The sequence below is a fragment of the Perognathus longimembris genome, chromosome 3, assembly GCF_023159225.1.
Source record: "Perognathus longimembris pacificus isolate PPM17 chromosome 3, ASM2315922v1, whole genome shotgun sequence".
Taxonomy (NCBI): domain Eukaryota; kingdom Metazoa; phylum Chordata; class Mammalia; order Rodentia; family Heteromyidae; genus Perognathus; species Perognathus longimembris.
In genome coordinates this window covers 81439281-81466912 of record NC_063163.1, presented here as the reverse complement: position 1 = coordinate 81466912, position 27632 = coordinate 81439281, and the positions used below count along the sequence as shown (strand labels likewise).

At 53.3% G+C, this 27632-nt stretch overlaps 2 protein-coding genes across 4 annotated transcripts in view; one reads left to right on the top strand and one right to left on the bottom strand.

Annotated features, from left to right (window-relative positions):
- Bicdl1 (BICD family like cargo adaptor 1) overlaps window positions 1-8135 on the top strand; it is an 81999-nt gene extending 73864 nt beyond the window's left edge. For both annotated transcript variants that reach the window (XM_048342852.1, XM_048342853.1), the window contains 2 exons: window positions 4422-4542; window positions 6818-8135. In XM_048342852.1, coding sequence (XP_048198809.1) covers window positions 4422-4542; window positions 6818-6979 — 283 coding nt within the window. In that variant the 3' untranslated portion in view covers window positions 6980-8135. The remainder of the gene's footprint in view (window positions 1-4421; window positions 4543-6817) is intronic.
- Window positions 8136-8597: 462 nt separating this feature from the next.
- On the bottom strand, window positions 8598-27407 carry Rab35 (RAB35, member RAS oncogene family). Of its 2 annotated transcripts, XM_048342849.1 has the most exons (6): window positions 27189-27407; window positions 20689-20739; window positions 15713-15836; window positions 12121-12245; window positions 11914-12038; window positions 8598-10710 (listed from the first exon to the last, which is right to left on the bottom strand). In XM_048342849.1, exons 1-6 carry the CDS (start codon window positions 27238-27240, stop codon window positions 10582-10584), a joined length of 606 nt encoding a protein of 201 aa, XP_048198806.1. In that variant the 5' UTR covers window positions 27241-27407; the 3' UTR covers window positions 8598-10581. The 2 variants fall into 2 exon arrangements, with proteins under 2 accessions (XP_048198806.1, XP_048198808.1); XM_048342851.1 differs by lacking the exon at window positions 11914-12038 and having other exon boundaries at window positions 10604-10710.
- Window positions 27408-27632: the final 225 nt, after the last annotated feature.

The following is a 27632-nucleotide window of genomic DNA, read 5'->3' as shown; positions in this document are numbered from 1 at the left end:
CCCCCATTCCTGGGTAGATGCTGCTGTGGAAAGGTGGGTGTGTATTCTGGCAGTTCTTTTTCTGTGTGTCTGCAGGTGGGTTTGTAATGTATTAGTTGTGTGGGATTTTTTTTTAAACAACAGTGGGATGACACTATACATGTCTTGCTTTTTTTTTTTTTTCACTTATAAATCTTAGCTTTCAGGGCTGGGAATATAGCCTAGTGGTAGAGTGCTTGCCTGGTATATGTGAAGCCCTAGGTTCAATTCCTCAGCACCACATATATAGAAAAAAAGCCAGAAGTGGCACTGTGGTCAAGTGGTAGAGTGCTAGCCTTGAACAAAAAGAAGCCAGGGACAGTGCTCAAGCCCTGAGTTTAAGCAAAAAGAAGCCAGGGACACTACTCAGGCCCTGAGTTTAGTAAGTCCCAGGACTGGCAAAAACAAAAACCTTAGCGTGTGTGTGTGTGTGTGTGTGTGTGTGTGTGTGTGTGTGTGTGTGTGTGTGTGTGTGAGAGAGAGAGAGAGAGATCTTTTTAGTTCCATTTTTAAAATAGTTATTATAAAGGTGATGTACAAAGGGTTTACAGTTAGGAAAAGAGGACATTTCAGCTGGGTGCCAGTGGCTCACCCCTGTAATCCTAGCTACTTAGGAGACTGAGATCTGAGGATCTTGGTTCAAGGCCAGCCCAGGCAGAAAAGTCCCCATGAGACTCTTATCTCCAGTTAACCACTCAAAAACCAAAAGTGGCACCGTGTCTGAAGTGGTAGAGCACAAAGAGTTTCAGGGACAGTCCCTAGGCCCCGAGTTCAAGCCCCACAAACAATAACAAAAAGAATAACATTTCATTTGGACAATGTTACTACCCCTTCCCTTGCTGTCTCCCAGTTTTTCCCTCCCATCCCCACTGTTCAGTTAGTTTTCATCGACATTTTCAATTCCATCTGTCAGCTTCAGCACTAATTGATATGTAGTCCAAATTCTTTCATCTGAGTGCCTCGCCTTAAACATACATCTTAGTATGCACCTATAGAGAGCCCCTCTTCTCTAAAATAAACAACCACAATAATCACTCTAGAAATAGTTTCCTAGTAACATCTAGTATCCAGTGTGTTCAGATTTTCTCAGTTGTCCCAGAAATGTCATTTGACCAGATTATATTCTAGCTCCAAAACCTACATATTTAATTCATTTGATATGTCCTGAAAGTCTAACATTCCCCCCATTCCCTTTCGTATTTCATTTATTAAAGAAAGTCATTTGTCTTACAGTTTTTCTGCATTCTAGATTTTATTGCATCCTGTTTAGCAGTTTAGTTTTTCCCCTATGTTTCCAATAGATCAACTCCTTTTGTAAAGTACTGCTTTGGGTTTTAACAGAAAAAAATACAAAGAAGTACATTGTCTTAACTGGGCACCAGTGGCTCACACCTGTAATCCTAGCTACTCAGGAGGCTGAGATCTGAGGATCAAAGTTTAAAGCCAGCTCAGTCAGGAAAATCCCTGAGACTCTTACCTTCAATTAACTACCAGAAAACAGGAAGTGGGGAAGTGACCTTGTGACTCAAAGTGGTAGAGCACTAGCCTTGAGCACAAAGAGGCTCAGGGACAGGGCCCAGGTCCTGATCTCAGGCCCCACAATGTAAGAAAGAGGCGGGGGTGGGTGGGGAGGTGTAAGTAGATGACTTTCAGGAAAGCTAAATGACAATTTTTCTAAATCACCTTAAAGATGAAAGGTCCTCACTAAAACAAAAGTCTGGAGTCAGGAGTTCATGTCTACAATTCTAGCTACTCAGGAGGCTGAGATGGAAAGGATTGAAATTCAAAGCCAACCCAAGCAGAAAAGTCCAAAAGAGTACATTTCCAAAATAACTAGCAAAATCTGGGCTGGAGCTATGGCCCAAGTTAGAGAGCACCAACTGTTATTAAAAAAGCCAAGGGGGTGGGGGTGGGAGGAACTGAGTGGGATAGCATGAGGCACGAGTTCAAACTCTAGTTTAAGAAAGCAGGCACATGGCTTAGTGGTAGAGAGCTTGCCTAGCATCTAGGTTCGATTCCTCAGCACCACATACACAGAAAAATTCAGAAGTGGCTCTGTGGCTCAAGTGGTAGAGTGCTAGCCTTGAGCAAAAGAAGCCAGGGACAGTGCCCAGGCCCCAAGTTCAAGCCCCAGAACTGGCACACACAAAAGCAGGCACACACAAAATGGTAAATCTGGGACTAGCAATCTGCCTTAGAAAAACAGAATCAGGTACTAGTGGCTACATTGAAATAAGGAATTCTAGCCCTCGCCCTTGGAAGTGCCACCTTTTATAAATGTAGTTATTAAATTAATGGCGATTACTGTGCCTTCGGGGCCTGGGGTGTTTGTCGAATGACCACTGAGGGGTGCTCAGGTTGCTGGTGTGGAGGCCCGCGAGCAGACCCGCAGGCCTGGGAGAGCCAGGCTGTGTGTAGCGCCACCTGTCGGCCAAGGCTGAGTAGCGTCCTGGGGTTTGTTTTCTGAGTGGCCCGGCTGGCGTCCATGGCAACCAGCGCCCACCGAGGGTTTCCTCCGGTCCACACCAGCCAATGGCGTCTAGCGTGACAGAGATAGTCTGCAGTGTCTGAGCCCCATGCTCATTGGGCAGGCCCGGTCCTATCCCAAAGGCCCACAGCCGCAGTGGGCGGAGCTAGCGCGGCACCGCAGTTGAGAGCCTCTGGGCGGGTGTATCTGGGTCCCTGTGGTGGGTGTGGGGTAGGTGACTAATGGCTCTGTGAACCCGGCCGGGCTGGAGAGGAAGTGCTGGCACCGCCGGGGGAGGGCGGCGGCTGAGCATTTTGTAAAGAGGACCCACTGCTCTTCTGTTCGTGCAGGCGGCGGTCCCAGATCAAAGCGGGTGGCCTCTGCAGGTGGATCCCCTGGTCACCTTTGGGTGGTCGCTGGCATGTGTATGGGGGCCCTTTTCTGTTTCCAGTGCGAGGGGGAGGGGGTGGGGGCGTGGCAAGGACTAAACGATACACTTTGGGGCGTCTGGGCAACCAGCGGCTTCTCTGCAGGGGCGGCCCAGTTCGTTCCTCCTGCTTTCCCCTCCTCCCCCACCAATTTTCTTTTGTTTTTAGTAGCTTAGGGACTGTCAGGAAAAGTGAAATATAAATATATATCATACAAATACATATCAAATATATATATAAATATATATCATACAAAAGCGTGAAAACACAAAAAGTATGTGAGGAGAGTTTTAGCCTGACCCGCTAGATTTCTGTGTGTGCCCTTCAACGTAGTCTTTTACAAGTCTCCACCTTGTTTTCTGGCTTGCTTCTACACTGAGCAGCAGCAAACACCCATGTCAGGTTTCTTTACTGATGCCCATATTCTATTGTGTTCCCCACTATTCCACCAGTTCCTCAATTATTGAGTACTAGCATTAGTTAAGCTGTGATGTGTAAGGTCCCACCCCAGGGAGGGCCCCATGCAGATGCCCCTCACCTGTTTAAGTCTGCACCCAGTACCTGAGTTACCTAGGTAACTGGCACACCTGGAGGCAGTTACCTCCTGCTTCTCTGAGGTCACATCCAATCCACCTGGCTAGATCTCGCACCTTTTCCTATATAATCCAGCTCAACACGATCCCTGTGTTCTTTTCTTTTCTCTCTTGCTCTTTTTCAGTCCTTTTCTCTTCTTCCTTCCCATCTGTCTCCCCAAACCTTCATCTTGTGCATGCAGGCCAGCAGTTTACTCTCCCCTCAATAAACTCCTTTCTGCTTGAACCATGTGGCGGGTTTCCTTCCTGGCTAACCTCACATGATGATCACCCTGTGTGGCTTTCTTTGCACACGTCTCCATCTTATAGATGACTCCTTTACGAGTCAGTGGGTCCTGTCCTTCCCTTTCCATGAGGACAAGGACTGTGTCCTGCAAGAGGCGAGTTCCTCTGTGCCATGTGAAGCCTTTCATCCCATCTGGGCTCAAATCTTTCTTGTTGTTGTTGTTGTTGCTGTTTTCCTTGCTGGTACTAGGGCTTGAACCTGTGGCTGGTGTTCTACCACTTGAGCTACACCTCCAGCCCTACTTTTGGATGATTAACTGGAGATGAAGTCACTCAGACTTTCCTGCCCTAGTTGGTTTTTGAACCACGATCCTCAAGATCTCAGCCTCCTGAGAGGCTAGGATCATAGGCTTGAGCCACAGGTACCTGGCTCCATTCCTCATTTACGTGCCCTCCTCTTCTAATCACTGCCAACCTGTTCCTTCATCTGTGGAGAGGGAGGTGACAAAAATCGCTTTACCTATGGGTTGGTTCTGAAGGTTGAGAGAACCCTGTGGAAGCTTGTCGCACAGCATCGTTACAGTTGGTTGTTGTGCATTTGCAGCCGGAGCCTGAGGACTGCAGGTCCCCTTCTAGAGTTCCAGGTGCCCCAGCTTAGGGCGTCCACTCACCCCGGCCTTCCCTTTTCAGGAAGAATGCTGTGGAGCTGGAACTGGCCAAGTGCAAGATGGACATGATGTCTCTCAACAGCCAGCTGCTGGATGCTATTCAGCAGAAACTGAACCTCTCGCAGCAGCTTGAGGCTTGGCAGGTAAGCAAGAGCACTGGGATGCGGGGCAGGGGTCGCCCCTGACATCAGCAGCATGAGGTGGGGAGGTTGGCCCATTCTCTACCCGCCTTGCTGGCTGGGGCTGCAGTGACCCCCCAGACTTGAACAAGGCCCTCCTTCAGCTGCTCCTCTTGGCATGGCTTAAAACTGGAAAGAAACAGATCAGCAGTGGTGGGGCTGGGAAGCCCCATGTGATGAAAGAACAACCTCAGCTGGATGCTGTCAGCAGCCCCGCAGCCGCTGCCCTTCCCTGTCTCAAAGGCCAGCAGCTTCCTTTCTCCAGGGAGCGCTGTGTTGCGCAGGCCCAGCATGGCCGTCACTAGGACCCCCATTTTCGGGATTCTGCACAGCTTCATTGAGGAGCTTGAGGGAGTCTAGTGTTGAGATGTGGGTAGCCATTACTGTGTCTCCCCAAGAAGCCTTAACTGATGGAAAGCCACATGGGGCTCTGAGGTGAGCCCCACATAGGAGGGCAGAGGAGTGGTGGCCAATTCTCCAGGGCTGATGGGCTGGGGGCTGAGCCCTGGCCTCACCAGGGCTGTTCCCTGGCTCCTGCAAAGCAGCCAGCTGGCCAGGCCCGGGCTCACTGCGCTGCTCTCTCTTCTCTCCTGGCTGCAGTTTGCTTCCTCGGGGCTTTTCACTATCTGGCTCCTTTGGTTTCTGATCTAGTGGCCTTTCTCAGCTCCCGTACCAACAGCTTTAGTCGTACACCCCTCCTGCCTTTGAGGTGAGACTAAACCTACATCCCACCCTCCCTCTCCTCACTGCCATCGTTGTCCTGCCTCCCCTCGTGGCCCACCGTGTTGTGTGCCGGGAGCCCGGCATCATCTGCGTAGTGACATGCCATCCAGCTCTGAGCTCCCTCCTGTCGCCATCGTGTCTAGTGCATCTCTGGCAGCACGTGCCCAGCTCTGTCAGGTTGAACCATCTCTGGCTAACTTGGTTTCTTGGTGCTACCTTCTCATAAACACATTGTTTTGCCCATTGGAAGAGTGGCAAGCATGTGATGATGTGTGTGTAAATTTGGTTTTTTTAGTAAGGTGGAGGGTGCATTAGCTGTGCTAAACACCAGCTTTTTCTGAGGGACCCTGTGGTGTTCCTCTGCCCGCTGTCTTTAACAGTGTAGCTCCTACAGAGCATGCCCATCCTCCGTGCAGGGTGGTGCGTGGGAACCTCAGAAATAGAGGCTGTTGACCAAGACCTAGTGCAGCATCAGATCTGAGGGGCAAGTTGAGAAAGCAGACTGGAGGGAAGAGAGGAGAGGAGCCAGGGAGGAAGTGTGGTGGAGGCTGAGGAAGGCAGGCCGCCGGGTCAGAGCAAGGGAAGGTGATGTGCGTATTCACCAGCATCTGGTGAGACCTGCACTGAGACTTGGGGAGTCAGGAGCAGTGATGGACAGGCTGCTCAGAGCCACAAAGGCCATGGTGTTTAACCAAGGCCCACCCCAAACCAGGCTTCTCCTGTCCCAGGCTAGGGCTGCTCCAGAGCTCAGTCATTTTACCAGCATAGCTCAGAGCCTGGTCCTGGATTCACGGCTCTGACCAAGCGGGTGGACTTGCCCTTAATGCTTGGTGATTGTTATGCAGGGCCACTGATGTGCAGACTTGGTTAGTGGCAGAGCTCCCTGTGAGGTGAGTCCTCCGCAGAGCCAGCGGCTAGCAGCTAAGATGGAAGGAGCCAGAGGCCCCTCTGTGCACAAGCTGCTGCTGTGTAAGAAAGGGCAAAGGACATGTTTTCTAGGCCACAGGCACATTGGCACAGGGAAAGGTCCTTACCCTAGGGAAGCTGACCAAAGTGGGCCTAGCTGGTATGAGGCAGAGTCTCTGAAGACGACGATGCCCACGGCCTCTGTGGGTGCAGGAGCCCAGCTGGCTGCGGTTAGCATACTCACCGGCAGGTGCAAGATGGAGAGGGGAAGACAGAGCAGGAGGGCCCTTAGGCCAGTTGCGGGGCTGGAGAGCTGGCAAGCCGAGGTCAGCTCTGGGCCTGCTGCCCATAGGGACAGCACATCCAGATCAGGAGGGATGGCACTAGCAGAGAAGCCAGCTCAAGCCCTGAGGAGACAGCACCAACACCTCCTGTGTGCCCCAGCACCATGCACCCTCACCACTTCCTCCGGCTCCGGCAGCCCTGGGTATAGCTGTTCGCACCTCTCATCGCTCCTCCTCATCGTGTCCTTCTGCCATCTGTCACCTCCCTGTCCCTCTGCAGGCCAGGCCCGAGCTGCCTCTCACCCCCACCCACTCTCCCTCTGCAGGATGACATGCACAGGGTCATTGACCGGCAGCTGATGGACACGCACCTGAAGGAGCGGAGCCGGCCTGCTGCTGCCTTCTCCAGCCACCACGGGCCCGGCCGGGGACTCGAGCCCAGCACCACAGAAGGCAAACGGCTCTTCTCATTCTTCAGGAAAATTTAACCTGGGAAGAGATGGGATGCCAAGGACAGGAGGTGGGCAGCTCCAAGGCGGTGTGAGCACTACTCCCCCACCCCAGGGGCCCAGTCGGCCTCCACAGCCTGCTCCCTTTTGTCAGTGCACACAGAGGCTGAGGCACGGCCTGCTGTAGCCTCGCCTCTGGAGGCTGCTCTCAAGACAGAGAGGACAGGTAGGGACTCTGTCCCCACCTCCCGATCAGGCCTAGGCCTGGGATTCCCCCAGAGCCCATCGCCAAGCAGGGCTCGGGCCACCTCCTAAAGCAGCCCCTTCACGGGCTCTGCTGCTGCCTGTCTTAGAAGACGGGAACAGAAGTGGAGGCTCTCCTCTGCATGCCTCAGAAGGCCTGGGCCTCCATTTCTGCCCAGCCCTGGACCAGCGAGTAAGGGGAGGCACCCCTTGCCTACATGCATGTACCTCTGCTGGAGCCCCTCCATGGCAGGAGGCCCAGCCTGTGGCTGTGGAGTGAAGGCCTGGGGGCTCACCCCAGGAGCAGAGGGAGGGCCCTGCTTCCAGGCCTTTCCTCAGCCTCTTCCAGTAGTCCTAACCTTGTCGAGGCCTGGGTCAGGCAGCGTGTTCTTGCTGGTCTCCTGTGGGCTCTCGCCATCCCAGCCTTTCCCCTCTGTGGGGCCGGGGCCGAGAGGGGCTCGTCTTCCTCCCACAGCCTCTCCTGCCTCCACTGCAACTTCTTGACCCAGCCAAGCCAGCCCAGGCCACAGGATGGCCTCACAGGGGCCTGCGCAGCCACCCTCACATTGAGGCAGTGTAGGTACCCGAGGGTAGATGGGGTGAGGCTGCTGGGAGCCTTTAGATACTGCCCACCAGGCCTGCAGCCACCCCCCATCTCTGCTGAGGTCCCAACTCAGAGGCTGCGTGGCCCTGGCAGCCTGCAGCCACGTACACTGCTTCAGCCTCCTGCCCTCACCCAAAAAGCACAGCAGGGATGAGCGGAAAGAATGTACCTATAGATATGTACATACACACACAGTGCTGTAATTTTGTATGTAGCAACCATGTAAATACATGTATGGATTTTATAATATACATATATAAATCTATAAAGGCATATTTTTAGAAAAACAGCGCACCACTGCTTCTTTTGAAAATAGTCTGAATAAGAATAAAATTAATTTCTACAGAGCTTCCTGCCTCAGTCCCTGGGCAAGTGGGAGGGTTTGGTAGAAATGCGCTTTGAGTCAGAACCACTACTGGCTGCAGCCACAGCACCTGAGAGGCCAGGTGCCTCTCCATCTCGTTCAGGCTCGGCCTGGCCCTGAACTTGGCAGAAACTTCCAGCCAGAAAGAACCACTCTAAGCAGAGGCTTCCACTGCGTCCTTCCAGCATGTGACAAACATGGCACTTGCCAGCATCTTCCCACCCCTGCTCCCAGCCAGGGCACCAATCCGATCCTATCCGATCCTGAGGAAAGAGACGCCCTGGGATAGCTGCCCTGGGGAAATGAACTTCTGGAATTGTCCAGGGCCTTGACAGGCACCTGTGCCAGACACACACTGCAAACAAGCAGGAGCTGGACCCAAGGGTGGGAAGAAGCCAGACCCACCCGGAACACGGGCAGGAGGGAGAGCAAACAGATCCTGGAAGGAAGTTTGGCAGCTTGAATCTTTATTTTTAGTATTTTTTAAAAAAGCATAATTAGAAACTTTCAATACAGAAATAATCCTAGTAAACCATTTAAAAGTTTGACAGGAATTTCACATCAAGTCCATCTAGCCCTGAGTCCCCCCATCACTCGCGAACCCTGATTCATGCGAGCAGCACTCGGGGACGGGCAGTCATCGCCAGAATCACCCAGCACCTGAGCCTGGGTGTCCACGTGCCAGAGCTCTCAAGGATTCTGGCCTGGGCTGCCGGTGCTCCAGCCTGGCTTAGTACTAGGGCAAGTATGACACCTCACCAAGGGAGCCCTGAGCCCCACGTATCCCCCCAGGCACCTCATCCACCAGGACAGTGCCAAGGACAGGGACTGTGATGCTGCTCCCAGCTCCCTAGACAAGGCTGTGCCGCTCAGCCCTCCGGCGCAGCGCCCATCCACGCCCGCAGCTCCAAGGTGAGTGAAAGCCTTGGCACGCAGAACCCCAGATTTGGACACTTTGGACAAGTGGAGAGACAGGTGAGAAGAAACCCCCAGTTTTTATTGATTAAAAACCCATCCACAGTGTTAACATGGAAATTCTGCAGTGAGATCTGTGATTGTCCAGTCAGGGCTGTGCCTGGAAATCGCCTAGGACAGGAAATCTAGTCAAACACATCACGGTGTTGAGATCAATTCTTCCCAGGTACGTGATCCTTTTAGGGGAGAAGGGAATGAAGTGTCCGGGGGAGGGAGCAGTAATCGAATGCAGAGGACCGTGGCTTTTCCTCCAGGGAACTGGCCTCCATCAAAATGGGCTGCCCCCACCGACTGCCATTTCTTCCCACGTGCTAAGAAATCCTACCACCTTCGTACTAAAGCAGTTCTGTCAGTGATCCAATGCTGCCACCCTATCATTTGACAGGCCCTGGCACCCACTCCCACCTAGAGGTGCTACAGCACAGACTCGGAGCCCTGACCCCTCATGGTCAAGGGTGTAGGGCCCCTTCTCTTTTCCCAAGAAATGGTAAGAGCCTAGCCCCCAAATGACAGGAAGCCATTCACTGCTCTAAAACACTAGACTACAGTGGGACGACACCTTTTGCTGCGGGGCCAACCAAACCTTGGGAAGAAAATTGTGAGGAGCTTGATTCATTTGATTTGGCTTCACTTTTATCAGTTAAAATAATGCTCCTAAACTGCCCTGCTCACCCTACAAGCCCCGTCTCTGCACAGTCACACCCCTACCTTTCTGCTGGAACCAAAACATGGTGGGCTTAGTTGGAAGCCACAGCTCCCTGGGTATGCAGCAGAGGTTCTAGAAGGCAGGACAAGAAATGAGTAGGCCAAAGCTCAGTACTGACCTCCTCTCGGGACCAACAGCCCTGGGGCCAGCGGAGGTCAGGCCACGCCTCAAGGCCAGGTGTCCCAGCTGCCAGAGCAGGTGGGGGGGGAGGAAGGTGGGCCACATGGGCTCGGGAGAGGATCAGACCCTGCGTGCCGGGGACAGCCCGTAGGAGAGAATGAGAAACATGGAGCCCACTCCAAGGGCCCAGGTCAGCCAAAGACACAGCTAGAAGGTGAGGCCGTCTCCTTGGGAAGCTGCTGGCGGCTGCTGGCTGGGAGGACATGGGAGGGTCTGTTCAGCAGGTTGGCGTTAAGGAGGCAAAGCCAGAGCAGAACGAGGGTGTGCGGCTGGTTAAAGCAATATACACTATGTACAAACTGGTTAATCAGTCCGTTCAGCTGGCAGCGTCCTCGCCAAGTCCAGGTGCCCCAGCAGGCAGGAGGGCACCGGTGGGAAGGGCAGGCTCCTCCAACACCTTCTTGGCACTCGAGGGGGGAAGGAGAGGAAGTGCCGATGGCGCCTCCCGATACAAAAAACATGGAGAATTCTTTAAATAACGGCAGGAAACTGAGACTGTCCCCGAGGAGCCTTCTGGGCCTCGGGCCGGGGGAGTGACCGCAGCACAGTCTCTGCAGTGGGCTGGGGCATTAGCAGCAGCGTTTCTTTCGTTTACTGTTCTTCGTGAGCTTCACCACGTCGTTCTGTTGCTGCTGCTGCTGTTTGGCCAGGTTGTCTTTCTTGGCTCGGAGAACCAGCTCTGTGATGCAGTTGAACATCTGGAGAGGACACGGCAGGGCCGGCTCAGTGTGGAAGCCCCTGCCTCCCCAGGGAGCCCGGCTTCCAGTTCCTTAGTGAACTGTGCTTGGGTCCTTGACACCTTTGCTTTTTGTTTATCTGGGACAGGGTCTCACTATGTGGTCCACGATGGCCTTGAACCCAGAATTCTCCTGCCTTAGCCTTCCTGGAATTATAGGCATGCACTACCACATCAGCCCTCAAAACCCTTTCTAGGAGGAGATAGTTACTTTTAAAGGTCGAGAACAATAGCAATAAAGAAATGAGCTTTTTCCAGGGATTTTCCAGTCTTTTTTTTTTTTTTTTTTTTACTAGAAAGAATCTTCTGACAGGACAGGTAAAGGTGCCTTGCTCTAGTCACAGCCAGAGGGAACCCACAGTCCACTCACCCCATGCCACCTCTCTGCTCATGAGCCTACACATCCTGCCTGGCACTGCTCCTCAATTACTTGATGTCCTTCCAGTACCAGAACTCAGTAAGCTGCACGCACCAAGCCACTTTCCTCACCTCCACTCCTCCAGAAAGGCGAGGAACAGCAGCCGTGGTGGTGGGAGAGGAAAGCAGAAGGTGGTGGAGCCAATTCCTATGAGTACAAACTAGGCCAGGCTCCTACACAAGAGTGAATGAAGCCCGGAGCGGGCAAGTCCAGGATTTCAGTCCCCGCATCTCTGGAGCCTCTCAACTCCACTTGGAGCCGGCAAGGCTGGCAAGGCCGGTAAGGGGGTTTGTGGCAAAGCTCTGGCCTTCCTCCCCATGAATCACCACTGTTTTCATGCGTGAGGAGGCAGCTAGACCAGCACACTAAGCTGGGCACCCTAGCTGCTCACAGCAGGTGTCAACTGAGCTATGGAGGCCAGAGGAAAGCAACCAGGACCAGGAAAAGCCAGAGAAGGAAGTGCTGATTGTGGCGCAGAGGAGGGCCAGCCAGTGAGCCAGGGAGAGTGTGATCCCACTTCTTACAAGTGTGACATTGCTAAAGTTACTGAAGCCTGGAGCCGCAGGCTCACTATCAGAAGGAAACACAGATAGATGAGAGATGGGCCTGGCACGACGTGTGGCGCACAGCAGGCATCAAAGGTTGGTCCCCAGCTGCCCCGATCCACGCGAGTGGGCAAAGGAGGCCTGGGTGCGAGAGCCCCAGGCAGCCTCCCCTCCCTCTACCTGGGTCTCAGCTGGGCCTCACCTCTTCCACGTTGACGTTCTCCTTGGCGCTGGTTTCAAACAGCTGGATCCCCATCTGCCCAGCAAATTTGTAGGCATCTTCCGTCTCCACCACCTTCCTCTCTGGGTCGTCGTTCTTATTGCCCACTGCAAGGCAGAGCACAGTCAGCTGTGCAGAGCACCAAGGGCTCCCCCCTCCCCCCGCCCCAGCCCCAGAGTCCAGTCTCACCTAATATTCGGCACACGTCATCACAGTTCTGGTTGATTTCATGAAGCCACCGCTTGACATTGACAAACGACTCGGCGCTGGTGACGTCATAAACCACAATGACCCCGTGGGTCCCCCGATAATACCTGTAGGGCCAAGAGTGTGCCAAGGCTTCAGCCCAGACAAGGGCAGCTGCTTCCCTAGTAGCCAGGCCCAGCACCCCACTTTAGCTACCAGGACAGGCAGGCAGCTCCCCAGCTCTGGTTCCTCATGCCTATCCCCAGGGCACCAGAGAGAAGGGGTGCTGGCCCAGAGGTGACAGTCGCCCCAGGGGATTCAGGGTCTACTACCAGCTAGAGGCTTGCTTCCGTGAAGTTCTCATTTTATCTTTAGAATTCAGGCAGATTTTGTGTTTGCCATCAGGCTGTCACAATCCTTGTTCAACATTCAGAACTTTCTCTCCTCAAATGAGGTTTAGTAAAATGCCATTCCAAGAAGCTCATCATTAGTGGAGTCCTGGCAAGATGTCCCGCCCCCCGGGGCAGCTGGCCCCTCCTTGCCTACACCTCTGTGTTCCTGGTGTGGGGGGTGAGCGAGGGGGGGGGCGAGCGAGGTGGGGGGGCAGGGACTACAAGAACATGAAGGCCGAGTGCCTGGCCATCCAAACTTTGCAGAAAGATGCTACAAGTTCTGGAAGAAAAATGTGGTTCCTCTCCAGACACTTGGTACCCAGAATGTCAGACTGTACCCCTACTCATTGTGGGGGGCTCAAGGAACAGGTAGAGGGCCTTAGTTCCAAGAAGCCAAGGAAAGGAAGGCAGGGCCTCACTTCTCTGAGGCTGCACAACTACAGAAGCCCTGGTGCTGTCCCCCTCACCATGCGGCCCGAGCACAGGCCCTGTGTCTACCAGCTTCTGACAACCCCACAGGGGACACAACCTGTGGACAGGCTGCTTCCTCCCCACCTGTTGCTCCACTATTGCCGGGACTGGGGAACTACGTCTCCCAAACCCCAGCTCCGAGTAGGTGGGGCTGGGCGGGGAGGCTTGGTTCTCATCTGCCTGCCTGCTAGCTCTCTGGCCACCTCTTCACATTAAAAGATGCCTGAGGACAAAAGCCAACCCTGGCTCCATCTCTTAAATGCTGGGACTTTAAAGTGACTGCTTTTGCCTCACCATGCTTCAATTTCCTCAACTATAAAATAGGGCTGCTCCTACTCACCTCTTGGGGTGGTTGTGAGGAGTAAAGAAGATAACACAAGCAATTGGCAGAATGCTCTTTATCATTATTCAAACTCCTGCCAGGGCAATCTGGGGTCCCAGATAGAGGTGGTGGGGCAGCCCCAGAGGGCGGCAGCCTGCTCCCAGGGCTGCAGCCCTGTAGAGTCTGCCCCAGCCCTGAGGCAGCTGCTGCCCTAAGCACCAGCTCATCACACACAGCAGCTTGATGGGACACCTCTGGGGCCGGCCCCGATCCCCTGCTAGCAGAATGCCCCTGCACCCAAGAAATGCCCCAGTGTGGCTCTGGGCACAGCACCCTGCCACTCAGCACCTCTGCCTGCACTGGGCAAGGGACAGGCCTTCATCTGAGCAAAGCCTGGGGCTGGGGAGCAGGTAGGCTTAGAGCTCTGGCTAGCCAGGCACCTGAGCCAAGCCCCTCACACCCACTACTTCCTTCATCTTTGTAGCAAATCAGTCCAACAGAAGCCGCTGAGGCCGTTTGCTAGGGAGGACGGAGGACATGGTGAGGCTAAGGAGAGAGACTGGCTAGAAGTCCTTGGGTTCAGGTTTGAGTCCCCAGCCCAGTGCCAAGCCTCCCACCCTTAGCACTTCCTCTTTTTTCCCCACCACCTCCCCACAGCCACGTCCTCAGACAAGCAAACTTCAGCTGCTCCAGGAGAGGGAGTGAGTCCTGTGAAGGCCAGCAGGATGTAGTTTTGCTCTGTGTCAGTGCTCAGGATTACACAAGGCCACATCCTGTACCCTCACTGGCCCAGCCCCAAGACTACTGCCATAGGGTGACAAGTGTGTGGGCTCAGCAGGCCCCCTCAGACAGTCAGGACCACAGTGAGTCTACAGGCTCCAGCATGGAGACCACCCTTCTCCAACACATGCCCTTGGGGTGCTGAGTCACTCCAAATCTCCCTAACAGAAGGACCAGCCAGTTCAGCCTCCTCTCATCTCACCCAGCCCCAGAAGACGCTGATTTAATAGTGGGGAGCAGCAGAGGCAGCTACAGAGGCTTCGATGCCCTACACCACTGCCTGACACCGGCCTGTCATCTATGCTGCCCTGAACCCCCAAACTGGTTTTAACCCTCAGAGCCAGAGCCAGGGAAAGGCCTAGGCTTTGGCATCAGATCGACCTCAGTTCCAAACCTGACTAAGGAATCAAGCGAGTCGCTCATGTGACTCGCGGGCTGTTCACAAGCCGCCTTGCTGGGATAAAGTGTGTCTAGTGACACACCTGGCCCACAGTGAAGGCATGAATCAGGGTGAAGACCTGCCAAACCCAAGCCCTCATGAAGGGCTCTTGCTTGGGTCCATAAGTTCCAAGCTGCTCCATTGGTTTGGTTTTAGTTTCAGTGGGAGTGGTGGTGCTGAGGTTTGAACTCAGCAAGGTCTCTACCGCTTGAGCCACACCTGAGGCTCTTGATGTCATCCTACACCAAGAAGCCTGACCCAGACTCCTGTGGTCCGCACTGACACCTTCCCGGACACATAGGGGCTGAAGCCCTCCCTCGGACAGCACACCAGTGCTGTCATCACAAAGCGCCATCTGGGAGCCCCGGCTAAGATGCTCATGTGCCCATTGCAGGGCCGACGCTGGCGGCCTCTCTTGGCCAGTATAGTCCACACGGTGCCTGTGCCTCCTCTCTGCCCAGCCCTGTGCCCCCTAACTCCCCACCCCTACCCTGGGGATCCTGAAGGCTCAGGACAGGCACCTCAGTGTCCATTACTGAGGGCAGACCGCTGCTCAGAGGCTTGCTCATCTGTAAAACGGTGGGAGAAGTCAAGAAGACCCAGGAAAAGCACAAAGCAGGACCGGGACTCTGGCCTCGGCATTTGAACAAACCCTCTGGGATACCTAACCCTCTGCACATCTAGGCGACTTGCCCAAGAACCCAGAGCTAAGCAGACATTTCCATTTCAAGTGGCCGGCCTCGGAACCCTGCTGTTTTCTGGAATCTGCTCCACTCACAGCTCAAGAACCAAGAGCCCCAAGGAGGCCAAGGGCCTCCCAGGAGCGAAGGCAGCAGAGGAGGCCACATGCAGGGAACAGAGCACCCAGTCAAGAGTATGGGGGCACGGGGGTAGAAGGAGTCTCCCATAGCCACATGTCCCCAAAGATTCATCTCTGAAGAGTCAGGGTGGGTCCCCAGAGCCCTGCCAGGAGAAACTGCCTGGCCAGTGGGCACTTGGGCAGAGCTCTTCACAACCACTGGGGTAACAGCGCTGCTACTGCCAGCCAGGGGAGAGCTGTGCCAGGGGAGGGGCCCAGAGCTGCCCAGCCCCCGCCTGCCTACCCCACACTAGTCCAACATGACACCACCTCTCCCAGCACCTTCAAGAAGGGGAAGGGGCTCCGGTGGGGGGGGGGGGGGGAGGACTCACGTGGAGGTGATGGTACGGAAGCGCTCCTGCCCTGCCGTGTCCCAGATCTGCAGCTTCACTTTCTCCCCGTTAATCTCCACAGTCCGAATCTTGAAGTCCACTCCAATTGTGGTGATGTAGCTGCCTGCACACAGGTGGCCCGTCAGCCAGGGCCAGTGGGGAGCCCCGGCCTCCACACCCCAAAACCGCACAAGGCAGACCTCGGGAACCTACGACCCACCCCCCCACACTCCATGCCCCACAGCCAAGGCCCCAGGAGATTCCCGTGCAAAGAGCCCTGATGAAGTCCACCATGGAAGTGAGGCAGGATACAAGGCTATGAACTCAGAAAGCTGACGCTTCACAGTGGAAATGCTACAAAGGAAATGCAGTGGATGTGACCGGGGAAAGGGCCAGGCTCCTCTAGACTGGAGGGGACAGGGCAGCGGTGACTCGACAATCCACTACAGGATTTTCTTTTTCATTCTTTGCAAACAAAACCAAAAATTTAAATCAGAAAACTGACTTCCTAACACAGTAAATATGATGTGGACAATGAACTATGCAACTTGTGGGCAAGGACAGGACGGGGGAAATCTGGGAGAAAGGGAAGGAAGGGTGACACTGTCCAAAAAGAAATGCTCTCATGCTAGGCATCAGCGCTCACACCTGTCATCCTCGCTACTCAGGAGGCTGAGATCAGAGGATCACAGTTCAAAGCCAGCCCAGGCAGGAAAGTCTGTGAGAAGCTTTCTCCAATAAGCACCCAAAAAGCTGCAAGTAGGACTGTGGCTCAAGTGCAAGAGCACTAATCTTGAGCAAATAAAGCTCAAGGACAGTGCCCAGGCCCTGAGTTCAAGCCTCAGAACTGGCACACATGCATGTGCACAAACATATGCACACACACAAAGGAAGACATGTACTCATTACCTGACTTATGAAATGCTAACCCCTCTGTACAACACTTTAATAATAAAATCTTGTCTAAAAAGCTAAATGACCCAGAAAACTATCTTCCTAACATACTAACAGGGCGTAACCTAAAACAGCATTGGGGCAGAGGAGATGGTGAGTGCGCGTTCTGCAAGGCGGAGTCAGCAGGACAGGCTGCAAAGCCAGGGCCGACCTCTCAGTACCATTTTGACAACTTAGACTGCCTCGTGTGTGGATGGGGAGGCAGTGAGTTTCCATCAAGACATGAGCTGTGTGGGGCTGAGAATATGGCCTAGTAGTAAAGTGCTCACCTCGTATACATGAAGCCCTGAGTTTGATTCCTCAGCACCACATATATAGAAAAGACCAGAAGTGGTGCTGTGGCTCAAGTGGTAGAGTGCTAGTCTTGAGCAAGAAGACGCTAAGGACAGTGCTCAGGCCCTGAGTTCAAGCCCCAGGACTGGCAAAAAAAAAAAAAAAGACATTGGGGCTGGGGATATAGCCTAGTGGCAAGAGTGCCTGCCTCGGATACACGAGGCCCTAGGTTCGATTCCCCAGCACCACATATACAGAAAACCGCCAGAAGTGGCGCTGTGGCTCAAGTGGCAGAGTGCTAGCCTTGAGCGGGAAGAAGCCAGGGACAGTGCTCAGGCCCTGAGTCCAAGGCCCAGGACTGGCCAAAAAAAAAAAAAAAAAAAAAAGACATGAGCTGTGGGTTTTGTTCTGTTTTTCCTAATTTTTATTATTATTATAAAGATGATGTACAGAGGGGTTATAGTTATACAAGTGAGGTAGAGTACAATTCTTTTTGGACAATGTCACCCCTTCCCTCGCAATGAGCTGCATTTAAAAAATTTTTGTTTTGCCAGTCCTGGGTCTTGGACTCAGGGCCTGAGAATTGTCCCTGGCTTCTTTTTACTCAAGGCTAGCACTCTACCACTTGACCCACAGTGCCACTTCTGCCTTTTTCTGTTTATGTGGTATTGAGAAATCGAACCCAGGGCTTCATGCATGCCAGGCAAGCACTCCACCACTAAGCCACATTTCATGCCCTGAGCTGCATTTTTAGTTTTGGTTTTTTGTTGTTGTTTTGGTTTGGTTTGGTTTTTGTCCAGTCCTGAGGGCTTGGGACTCAGGGCCTGAGCACTGCCTCTGGCTTCTCTTTGCTCAAGGCTAGCACTCTACTTCTTGAGCCACAGCACCACTTCTGGCTTTTTCTGTGTACACGGTGCTGAGGAATCGAACCCAAGGCTTCATGCATGCTAGGTGAGCATTCTACCACTAAGCCACATTACCAGCCTGTGAGCTACATTTTTTTTTGGCCAGTCCTGGGGCTTGGACTCAGGGCCTGAGCACTGTCCCTGGCTTCTTGCTCAAGGCTAGCACCCTACCACTTGAGCCACAGCGCCACTTCTGGCCATTTTCTGTATATGTGGTGCTGGGGAATTGAACCTAGGGCCTCATGTATACAAGACAAGCACTCTTGCCACTAGGCCATATCCCCGCCCTGTGAGCTACATTTTTAAATGAGGCTTGGGGCATCACAGTGGAAGGTGGATTTGAGAACAACCAGTTGACAGCCTGGCTGACAAAGGCTCACCTACTCTGAGCAGTCTCGCTCCATTCACAGCTTGCCACATAACACTATGCAGAAGACAGACATATAGATAGGTACACACACACACACACACACACACACACACACACACACACACACACGATCATAGGAAGTATGGCAACTGTGTAGGAAAGATCAAAGTTCAGGGTGAGGTAGAGATCAAGGCAGTCAGGAACAGAGGGTCACATATGGACTCAGCTTGAAAGGATAGGTAAGACTACCAAAGTTGCTCTCAAGAGGGACAGAGATGCCACACACGGAAGCAAGCAATGAGGCCAAAACTCAGCCAGAACACATCCAGAAACCAAGCCAGCACCTGGTTCAGTGTAGGGGCTAGAAAACCCAGTGCCTCACATGGCTAGGTCCTCAGTAAACAATGGTTTCCCATGGTTGAATGAATAAACATGCGAGAGAGCCAGGAAAAAAAGGAGTAAGCCAAGCTCCCGTGGCTTAGGCATGTAATCCTAGCTACTCAGGAAGCAGAGATATGAGGATTGCGGTTGAAACTCACAATCTGGGCAGGAAAGCCTGTGAGATTCTTAGCTCCAATTAGCCAACAAAAAGCAGGAAGTGGAGCTGTGGCTTCAGTGGTAGGGTATTATTAGCCTTGAGCACAAAAGCTCAGTGTTCAGTGCCAGTGCCAGGCCATGAGTTCAAGCCCAGGACCAGCACGTGCACTCACTAAGAAGGAAAGCTGGGAAAAGAATAGAAGATCATGTTTCCAGATGCCTGGCACAGTATGGGGAGAGTTTTGGTTACCATGGTGCCATTGACATCTAAGAGGTCAACCTAACCCAGGGATGCTGTTCAACACTCTTTAAAACACAGGGACCCCCTCCCCCCTACTCTGCCCCAGAATTGCAGGGCCCAGTGTGGAGAGTATAGAAGTAGAAAAGACCTGCTCAGGTGAGACAGGGCCAGAGATTCCGACAAAGAAGAGCATGGCTGCCAGAGCCACAGATCCGCAGCGTGGGCATGCTCCCAGTGAGAACCCACGGTGAGCTAAGACACTCACGGAGCCTGCAAGGCATTCCCTCCAGCGGGTAGCTGACAGGACAGAGATGTGGCCTGGCCTACACAGGGGTGCCCAACACACAAAAGGTAGCAGCCTCACCGCACAGTGGGGATCTGTTGAGTCCCAGGCACTGGGACCTGTGCTCTCAGGTGCTCCTCCAACCCACATCAGAGGGACAGCGACATTTTTGCAATGACTTGGGGAGGCTGAGTCATTCCCTCAAGGTCACAGAAAGCCAACTCTTTCCAATGACACTGGGGCTACAAACATTGCTGGAGGCAGAAGAGGGCAAAACCTACTTTTCTCCCAAGATGGCGGGGACACATCAGCCACAAATTCACTTCCTAAGTGTCACTGGCCCCCTCAACCAATGTCAGTGGGAGTCACACTTCAGTCCTCAAGCAGAGAGGCCCACCTGGCCTGAAGTCCCGGGATGATCGGGACACGGAAATACAGACAGGACGGCACAGTCTGCCTATCCGTTTAGCAAAAGGGAAGCACTGATAAGAGCTGACAAGGAGCACTTTCAACCCCTTCAAATTACCTCAAGTATCTTCTCAAGGGAAAAGTAGAAATGCCTCAGACCCAGTGGCCCAGTAACCTCACTTCTGGGGAGCCCTGTACACAAGTGTAAGCATGCCAAGTAATGCGGCACCATGGGGGCCACACACTAGCAAGAGCCCTGTGACGGAGTCTCACACGCGTGCCCGGCCACTGCACGGCCATGGCGGCACCAGGGAGGCCTATGGCCGGCAGGGTGAAAGCACGAGGCTTGACAGAGAGGAGGCAAGTTTCTGAAGAGCAGGTGGAGTAAAAACAAAACAAAACAAAAAAACAGTGGAAAGGTGGCAGGCACTGGTGCCTTACACCTGTAATCCTAGCTACTCGGGAGGCTGAGATCTGAGGATCGCAGTTCAAAGCCAGCCTGGCAGGGAAGTCCATGCAAATCATCTCTAATTGACCACCAGAAAACTGTGGCCCACTGTGGCCCTTAAGTGCAAGAGCTCAGGGACAGCACCAGGTCCTGAGTTCAAGCCCTACAACTTGGAAAAAAAAAGGAAAGATACACTCCATGCCGAGCAGAGGTTTCCTAGAGCAGCAGAGGACAGGCACAAGGACAAGCGTGATTCTTTATATCCATGATATCTTCCTGTTGGAAATCTCAACCAAGCAAGTGCCACCTGGTAATATTTTAAGACTTCTTGTAAATGAAAGTGCAAGGAGATAAATCCTGGTCAGGAAAGGAGAACAGTCAGGCTTTTTTGAACAAGGTAGATTAGGGCAGAATACAGAACTTCTGACCTACAATTCCCACCTTCCTTGGCCATCCAAAATGAGAAAGTTCCATGAACTAGGCACAAACTGTGTGTTTGGAGCTGGGGAGGGGATTTCAAGATGGAATTGCCTCTTCAGCAGCCAGGGAAGACTTACCTGAGAAAGTGTTGTCTGCGAATCGTAACAGTAAGCTGCTCTTGCCCACACCTGCAAGAGAGAAAGCACAGGGATGAGCAGGGAGTGAGCGCCTCCTTCCAGGCAACTTCTAAGTGCCAAGTCTTAAAAAGCTCAAAGCTGGGCACCGGTGGCTCACGCCTGTAATTCCAGCTACTCAGGAAGCTGAGATCTGAGGATTATGGCTTGAATCTAGCGCAGGAAGGAAAGCCCAGGAGACTCTTGCCTCTAAATAACAACAACAGAGTGGAGGTGTGGCTCAAGTGGTAGAGTGCTAGCCTTGAGAAAGAAGCTAAGGGACAGCGCCCAACCCTGAGTTTAAGCCCAGTACAGGCACAAGAAAAAGGCAGCATGGTGTGGCAGGTGCTCACCAAGCAGCCAGCAACCAAGAACATCTCTTCCAGTCAATCCCTGACCTTTTCCTCTGTGCTCGTGTAAGACAAGCTGCTCACAACTCCCCTGGGGGAGGTGACAGAGACTTGTGCTCAAGCCCAGTGCCAAGGGCTACCCTGGCAGCCTGGAGGGAGATAGCAGACAACAGAGACATACAAGAGGTAGGTCAACCAAGTGAGACCAACTGATGCCCTTTAGGACATCGACAACATGGATCCCCAGCCCCATACTCCAGGTATGGGGCTTTAGCCTGCAAGGAGCTTCAACAAAGAACTGGGGAGCTGGAACAAACCCTTATTTCATCAGTGCCCTTCTGCAGGTAAGGACACTGATGCGCCACACAACTAGAACCGACTGTCCCTTGTGTCATTCCCACCCCTCCCAGCTGAGTCAGCGCCGACTGGGCGGGTGGGCAGGGGGGTGGGTGGCAGAGTCTCCAGGACACCTATCAGGCCACCAGCCCACTTTGTTCAGATGACTGCACTTACCACAGCAGCTCCCGGCTGTTTACTGCACAATGGGGGGGGGGGGGAGGGAACCTCAACACACTGCAGCTTCCCTGCCCTCCTGCCCCACCCCCAAGTCCAGCCAGGCCAACTGGCCTCAGAAGGAAATGATTAACATGTACACATGTATTGAGTTCTGCCTGTGGTGGGCACTTGGGTGCTCCGGAAATCCTCCTCCATCTCCTCAGAGGATGAAGCAGCAGCTCAGAGTGGCTGAGCAACTCACCTAAGTCTCTGCATGAAGGAGGAAGACCCAAACACAGGAATCCCCAATACCCACTGCTGGGGGAGTCCCTGTTTTCCTTTTGTGCCAGTACTGGGCTTGAACGCAAGGCCTCAGCCTCATGCTCAGTGCTCTCTCTCCTCTCTCCTCTCTCCTCTCTCCTCTCTCTCTCTCTCCCTCCCTCCCTCCCTCCCTCCTGATTAGCTAGGATGACAGGTGTGAGCCCAGCCTTTTCTCGGCTTTTTCAATCACAGCTCTACTACTTGAGCCATATCTCCACTTCTGGCTTTTTGTTAACTGGAGATGGAGCCTGGCAGATTTGTCCACCTGGGCTGGCTTCGAACTTTGATCCTAAGATCTCAGCCTCCTGCGTAGCTAGAATTACAGGCATGAGCCACTGGCACCTGGCTTGCGGAGTCGTAATATACCTTGGAAGTTGATAAAGGGACCCCACAAGGCTGCTACATCTCACTCCAGTTGTAAACACCAAACATCTACATGACATCATCACCTAGGATCTAATAAATGCCATGTGACTACATGCAGATTTGGGGCACATGTGCCCTACTGTGGGAGAAGTCCAGGGCTTTAGTCAGATTCTCAAAAACATCACCTCCACCCCAGCCCCCAAGTACCCAAGTAGCAAACCACCACTGCAGACCAAGTCCAGCTGCCTGTCCTTCACCTAACCCCACACCCTCTACAGGCAGTCCTCTCAGGATCTCTTCTCAGATGCCCAGAGGATGACATCCTGAGTATACCCTGGTCCTGCGCCTTCCCTAGGCCAGGCCAGGCACAGGGCCCTCTTGAGCGGAGAGATGCCGTGCCCAGGGCACCTGTACTTTTGCCTACCACCACTTCCTCCTCGCTTCACCATAAGGCTTCCTGCTAAGCTCAAGGAAAGCCCAAGTTCTGGGCTGTGTCTCCACCGCACTCTGCCCGATGCCAACACCCACAGCTTTGCTTCCTCCTGGTGCCCGGGTCCAGCTTACTCAGCTAAAAACTCCTGTCTGGGCCACTAGGCTGTGAGCCTCTCTAGGACACAAACCTCACCTCTTTACCCTGTCACTCACAGTGTCATGAGCTGGCCCGGCACCCAGGAGGCACCAACGAAACCATCTTCATCCATCCAAACCTGACAGCTATGCATAAAGCAGTAGCTTTCAAACTTTTGGGAAGCAGCAGAGTTAAATGATATTTTATCCAAATCTACTATGACACACAGTGCCACAGCCGGGTCCCCTCCACTATCCCTATGCTTGTGTCAGCATAGATGAAAACCACTGGGCTGCACAATGGCCGTGAGTCAGCACATGGTACTAACCCTAACACCAACCACCAACACTGTGACGTCCACTGCACATGCCACTTACAGCAACCACTTAACTACAGCACTGGCAGCAGAAGGCACCCACTTCTGCCACAGCCAAAGCTTCCTATGGCCACATTCACACAAAACACTGCTACTTCAAGCGGGGCACTGGTGGTTCATGCCTACTCATAATCCTAGCTACTCAGCAGGCTGAGATCTAAGGATCACAGTTCGAAACCAGCCTGGACAGGAAAAATCTGCGAGACTCTTATCTCCAATTAACCACAAAAAAGCCAGAAGTGGAGCTGTGGTTCAAGTGGTAGAGCACTAGCCTTGAGGGGGAAAAAATGCTACTCCAGCCTTATTTACCCTACAAAAAGCATAAGGCCCCAGCACATCCAATGCCTCCTCGTAGGCTGGGCGATGCCACATTCAGCCATCACACTCCTCTGCATGCTGCAAGGATCCTCTTCGTGCCGGACACAAAAATCTTCACCCTAACTCAGCCCCTTCCTTGGGCCACATGCCCCTCACTCCTCTCTCCATCAGTTCCAGCTGGCTGCAGACCCAAACAAAGTGACCCCAATTCTCATTGTGTAACCTGACGAGTCACATCCCCGGAGCCTTACTTTACTCATCTGTAAAGTGGAGGAATCTAACTGGGTCACACCAGCCTCTAGCTTCGAAGAATAAAGATGACTGGCCCAATGAATATTGTTACAAATCAAGAGCTAAGCCAGGGGCTAGTGGCTCACCTACTCGGGAGGCTGAGATCTGAGGATCATGCTTTGAAGCCAGCCTATGCACACAAATATGAGACTTTTATCTTCCATTAACTAGCAAAAAGCCAGAATTGGAGTGTTACTCAAGTGGTAGAGGAGCACTAGCCTTGAGTAAAAAAGCCAAGTGAGAGTTTGAGGCTCTGAGTTCAAGCCCCAGCACAGGTGGGGGAGGGCACACACGCGCGCACACACACGCACACACACACACATCAAGAGCCAGTGACTAAAGAGCATAAGAAAAAGGACAGAATATCAGAGAGATGCAAAAGCCAAGGAAACACATTCCAGAAGCATGTACAATGTGGCAGAGTGGGAAGAATAACTCTAGATTTATAAAGAAACTAACATTCATGGAGGGCCTGCTGTTTGCCAGCCCAACACCGGCTGCTCTCACACGTACAAGCGTAGATGTGCATAAGCTCCTGACTTTGCCTCTGACAAGCTGTGTGATTTGGGACAAGTCAGTTACCTCCTCTGAGCATGGCCAACCATATAGGCCATGGGTAAGAATCAGATGAGAAAGTGTCTGTGAAATCATGTGGTATCACACAGACAGACAGACAGACAGACAGACACACACACACACACACGCACTAAATGCAGGAAAGTGTCCAGCTTAGTTTGAGAAGGCACTGGTAGCTCACACCTGTAATCCTAGCTGCCCAGGAGGCTGAGATCTGAGGATCACGGTTCAAATCCAGCCCTAACTGGAAATTTGGTGAGATTCTTTTTTTTTTTTTTTTTTTTGGCCAGTCCTGGGCCTTGGACTCAGGGCCTAAGCACTGTCCCTGGCTTCTTCCCGCTCAAGGCTAGCACTCTGCCACTTGAGCCACAGCGCCGCTTCTGGCCGTTTTCTGTATATGTGGTGCTGGGGAATCGAACCTAGGGCCTCGGGTATACCAAGGCAGGCACTCTTGCCACTAGGCTATATCCCCAGCCCCTTGGTGAGATTCTTATCTCCAATTAACCACTAAAAAGCAGGAAGTGAAGAATGCTAGCTAGCCTTAAGCAAAAAAGCTGAGACAGCACCCAAGCCCTAAGTTCAAGCCCCAGTACCAGCTTTAACAAAAAGCTTAGTTTGAACTTCCATGGCTACCATCTCCCAGTTTTCTAAGTGTTGGGCTTTGAATATCAGCAGAAATCAAACAACAACGCACCTTAACTCTTCTGCACAACCCAGGCCTACATGCTCAGGCTGAACTTATAGCCAGACCACATAAATCTTGACCCAATGAGTCTTCTCCCACACCTGACTGGGGGAGGGGGGCGCAGATCAATAAACCATGTAAAATGCACTGTAAGGAAGTAGCCAAAACCATCCCAGGGTTTCTTGGAGGAGAAACACCAGCAAGCTGCATCTTCTTGCTGAGTTTAGGCCTTTCTTTTTTTATATCAACACAGAGGCCAGAGATGTCTTGCAGGGGGATAAAGACAGACCTCTGCCAGAGCAGGCTGACTTTAACCAAGGCCAGAGCAGAAGGCAAATGCTATAAAGGCAGAGCCTTAGGACCCTGGGGCAGACCAAAGGCCTTGTCCAAGTGAAAGAGTCCGCAGCTTGCTTGTTTGGTTTCCCTTCATTCAAACCACAACCAATCAGCCCTCCACCTTCCTCACTTCTTCTCCAACCATAGTTACTCTTCCATCTCATTGGAACACCAACAAATAGGTAGCATTTGTTGCTACTCCCAACTTGGGCCAGCACAATAGGACACTGGAGCTGTAGAAATGGGAAACAGAGGGGGGTGGTAGGACTTGAGGTTCAGAAGCCCATGAGCACTGAAACTCCAGGTCCCTGCTTTCTCTGTCTTTTCTCATTTCTTCAGCTCTGGTATCCAGGCCTGCTGTCCCAGGTTTATGGGTAACAAGATCCAAACCACCAACCATATCCCAAACCAGCTGCCCAGATGAGAGCACTTCCATGATCCCTCTATGGCACTGCCACCCAACACTCCTACATCCTGGGTCTCACAAGGGATTTGATCTCCTTACTTCCTCAACTGTCCATGAGCCCTACAACCAACCTGGCCTCTGCTTCCAGTCACATGACCCTCATCCCCACAACTCAACTCAAGTCTGGTCTATAAACATAGCTGCTCCCAGGCCTCCTTCCTGGACACCGTGTAATCCCAGCAATTTAGCTATGTTCCCATAAACCTCCTGGGGCCTGCCTTCCTGACCTCTTGGTCACCCAATAAACCTGCACACCTGTCACATTCCAAACACCTCTAAACCCTCCCTGCCCCTTGTCAGAAACCAGACTGTCTTTTCTAAGGACACTGGCTATTCGTTCATTCATTCATTCATTCAACAACTACATACTAACACTTCATTCATTTATTCCACAATTATGTGTTCAACACTTACTGGGTGCCAGGCACTGTTCTATGAACAGGAGATCTGAACCAGGAGTTCTCAGCCAAACTCACTGGGCTGAGTGGCCCGCAATACCTCTCTGATATAAGGAGACTAAGAGCTGCCACTGCGCACTGCCTGGGTGTGCCAGGCAGTGTTCCCAACACTACGTGTGCACTATCTCAATGAATACTCACAGCAGCCCTGGAAGGAGGCAGATCTACCATCATTCCATTTTACAGATGTGCAAACTGAACCATGCAGAGATTTAATAATAATCCAACACGAAATCTGCGGAAGCGTTTTTTGCCTGCCTTACTTCATTTACACCTCACAGCAACCCGGCGAGGGCAGGAGGGCAGAAAGGGGGATGTCCCCCCCCCCCCCCATACACACACACTTTTACACTGGAGTGGGTCTTACAAAGGACTCTGACACCAACAGTAGCACTTACTCCGAGCTTACTTTACCCCGGGTCATGCTCTAAGCACTTTGCCCACGTTATCTCAGCAAATACTCACAACTACCCAACGAGGAAGGTCCCCATTTCCCAGATTTGGGAACTGAGGTTCGGAAAGGTGAAGCAACTTGCCCAAGGTCACTGAGTTGAACAAGCTGGTGGTCCCGGGACTCGAACCCGGGTCTCTCTCCAACTCTGGAGATCGTGAGACTTGACCAAGGTCACACGTGAGGCAAGAGCAAGCACGGGGAGTGGACCCCGCACACCCGGCCCCTGGGTTCCACCGCCCGGCGCCTAAACCTCCCGTGGGCAACGCCCGGAGCCCCCAGGCGCACCCGACCGCCCGCCCTCCCGCCTCCTGCCCCGCGCAGCAGACACCTCCCCACTCGCCCCGAGGCCCCCGCGGGCCGCGCCCGGCAGGGCCCGCGCCGCCTCCGGCCGCCGCGGCCCTCACCGCTGTCGCCGATGATGAGCAGCTTGAAGAGGTGGTCGTAGTCCCGGGCCATGGCGGGCGGGGGCGGTATGCGCGGACGGCCGGGCGGCCGGGCAGGCGGGCGGGCGGGGTCGGTGCTGGCCTCGCGATCCGCAGCTCCCTCCGGGCTGCTCGGGCAGCGGCGGATCCACTTCCCGAACAAACAGCCGGAACTGACAGAAACACCTCCCTCCGCACCCCCTCCTCCTCCTCCTCACAGCCGCCGCCGGGGCCACCGCCTCCCTTCTTCCCTCCCCGCCCCACTACTGCGCAGGCGCAGCGCCTGGCGCCGCCTCTGCGCAGCCGCAGTCCCGGCCGGCCGCGCCCTCGTCGCGCACGCGCGGGCCCGCGCACGCGCTCTGACGGAGTCCCTGCGAGCGTCACCGTCGCAGCTCGTGGAGCCGCGCTCCAGTCTAGCCCCGACTG

What these genes read in the sequence shown, in the direction of transcription:
- Rab35 (XM_048342849.1), bottom strand. Translation starts at nt 27,240, where the DNA reads ATGGCCCGGGACTACGACCACCTCTTCAAGCTGCTCATCATCGGCGAC. An exon ending in TTCCGTACCATCACCTCCAC is followed by an intron (nt 12,246 to 15,712) that starts GTGAGTCCTCCC and finishes TTGGCCCTACAG; the next exon opens with GTATTATCGGGGGACCCACG. An exon ending in AGAACGTCAACGTGGAAGAG is followed by an intron (nt 10,711 to 11,913) that starts GTGAGGCCCAGC and finishes TGTCCTCTCCAG; the next exon opens with ATGTTCAACTGCATCACAGA.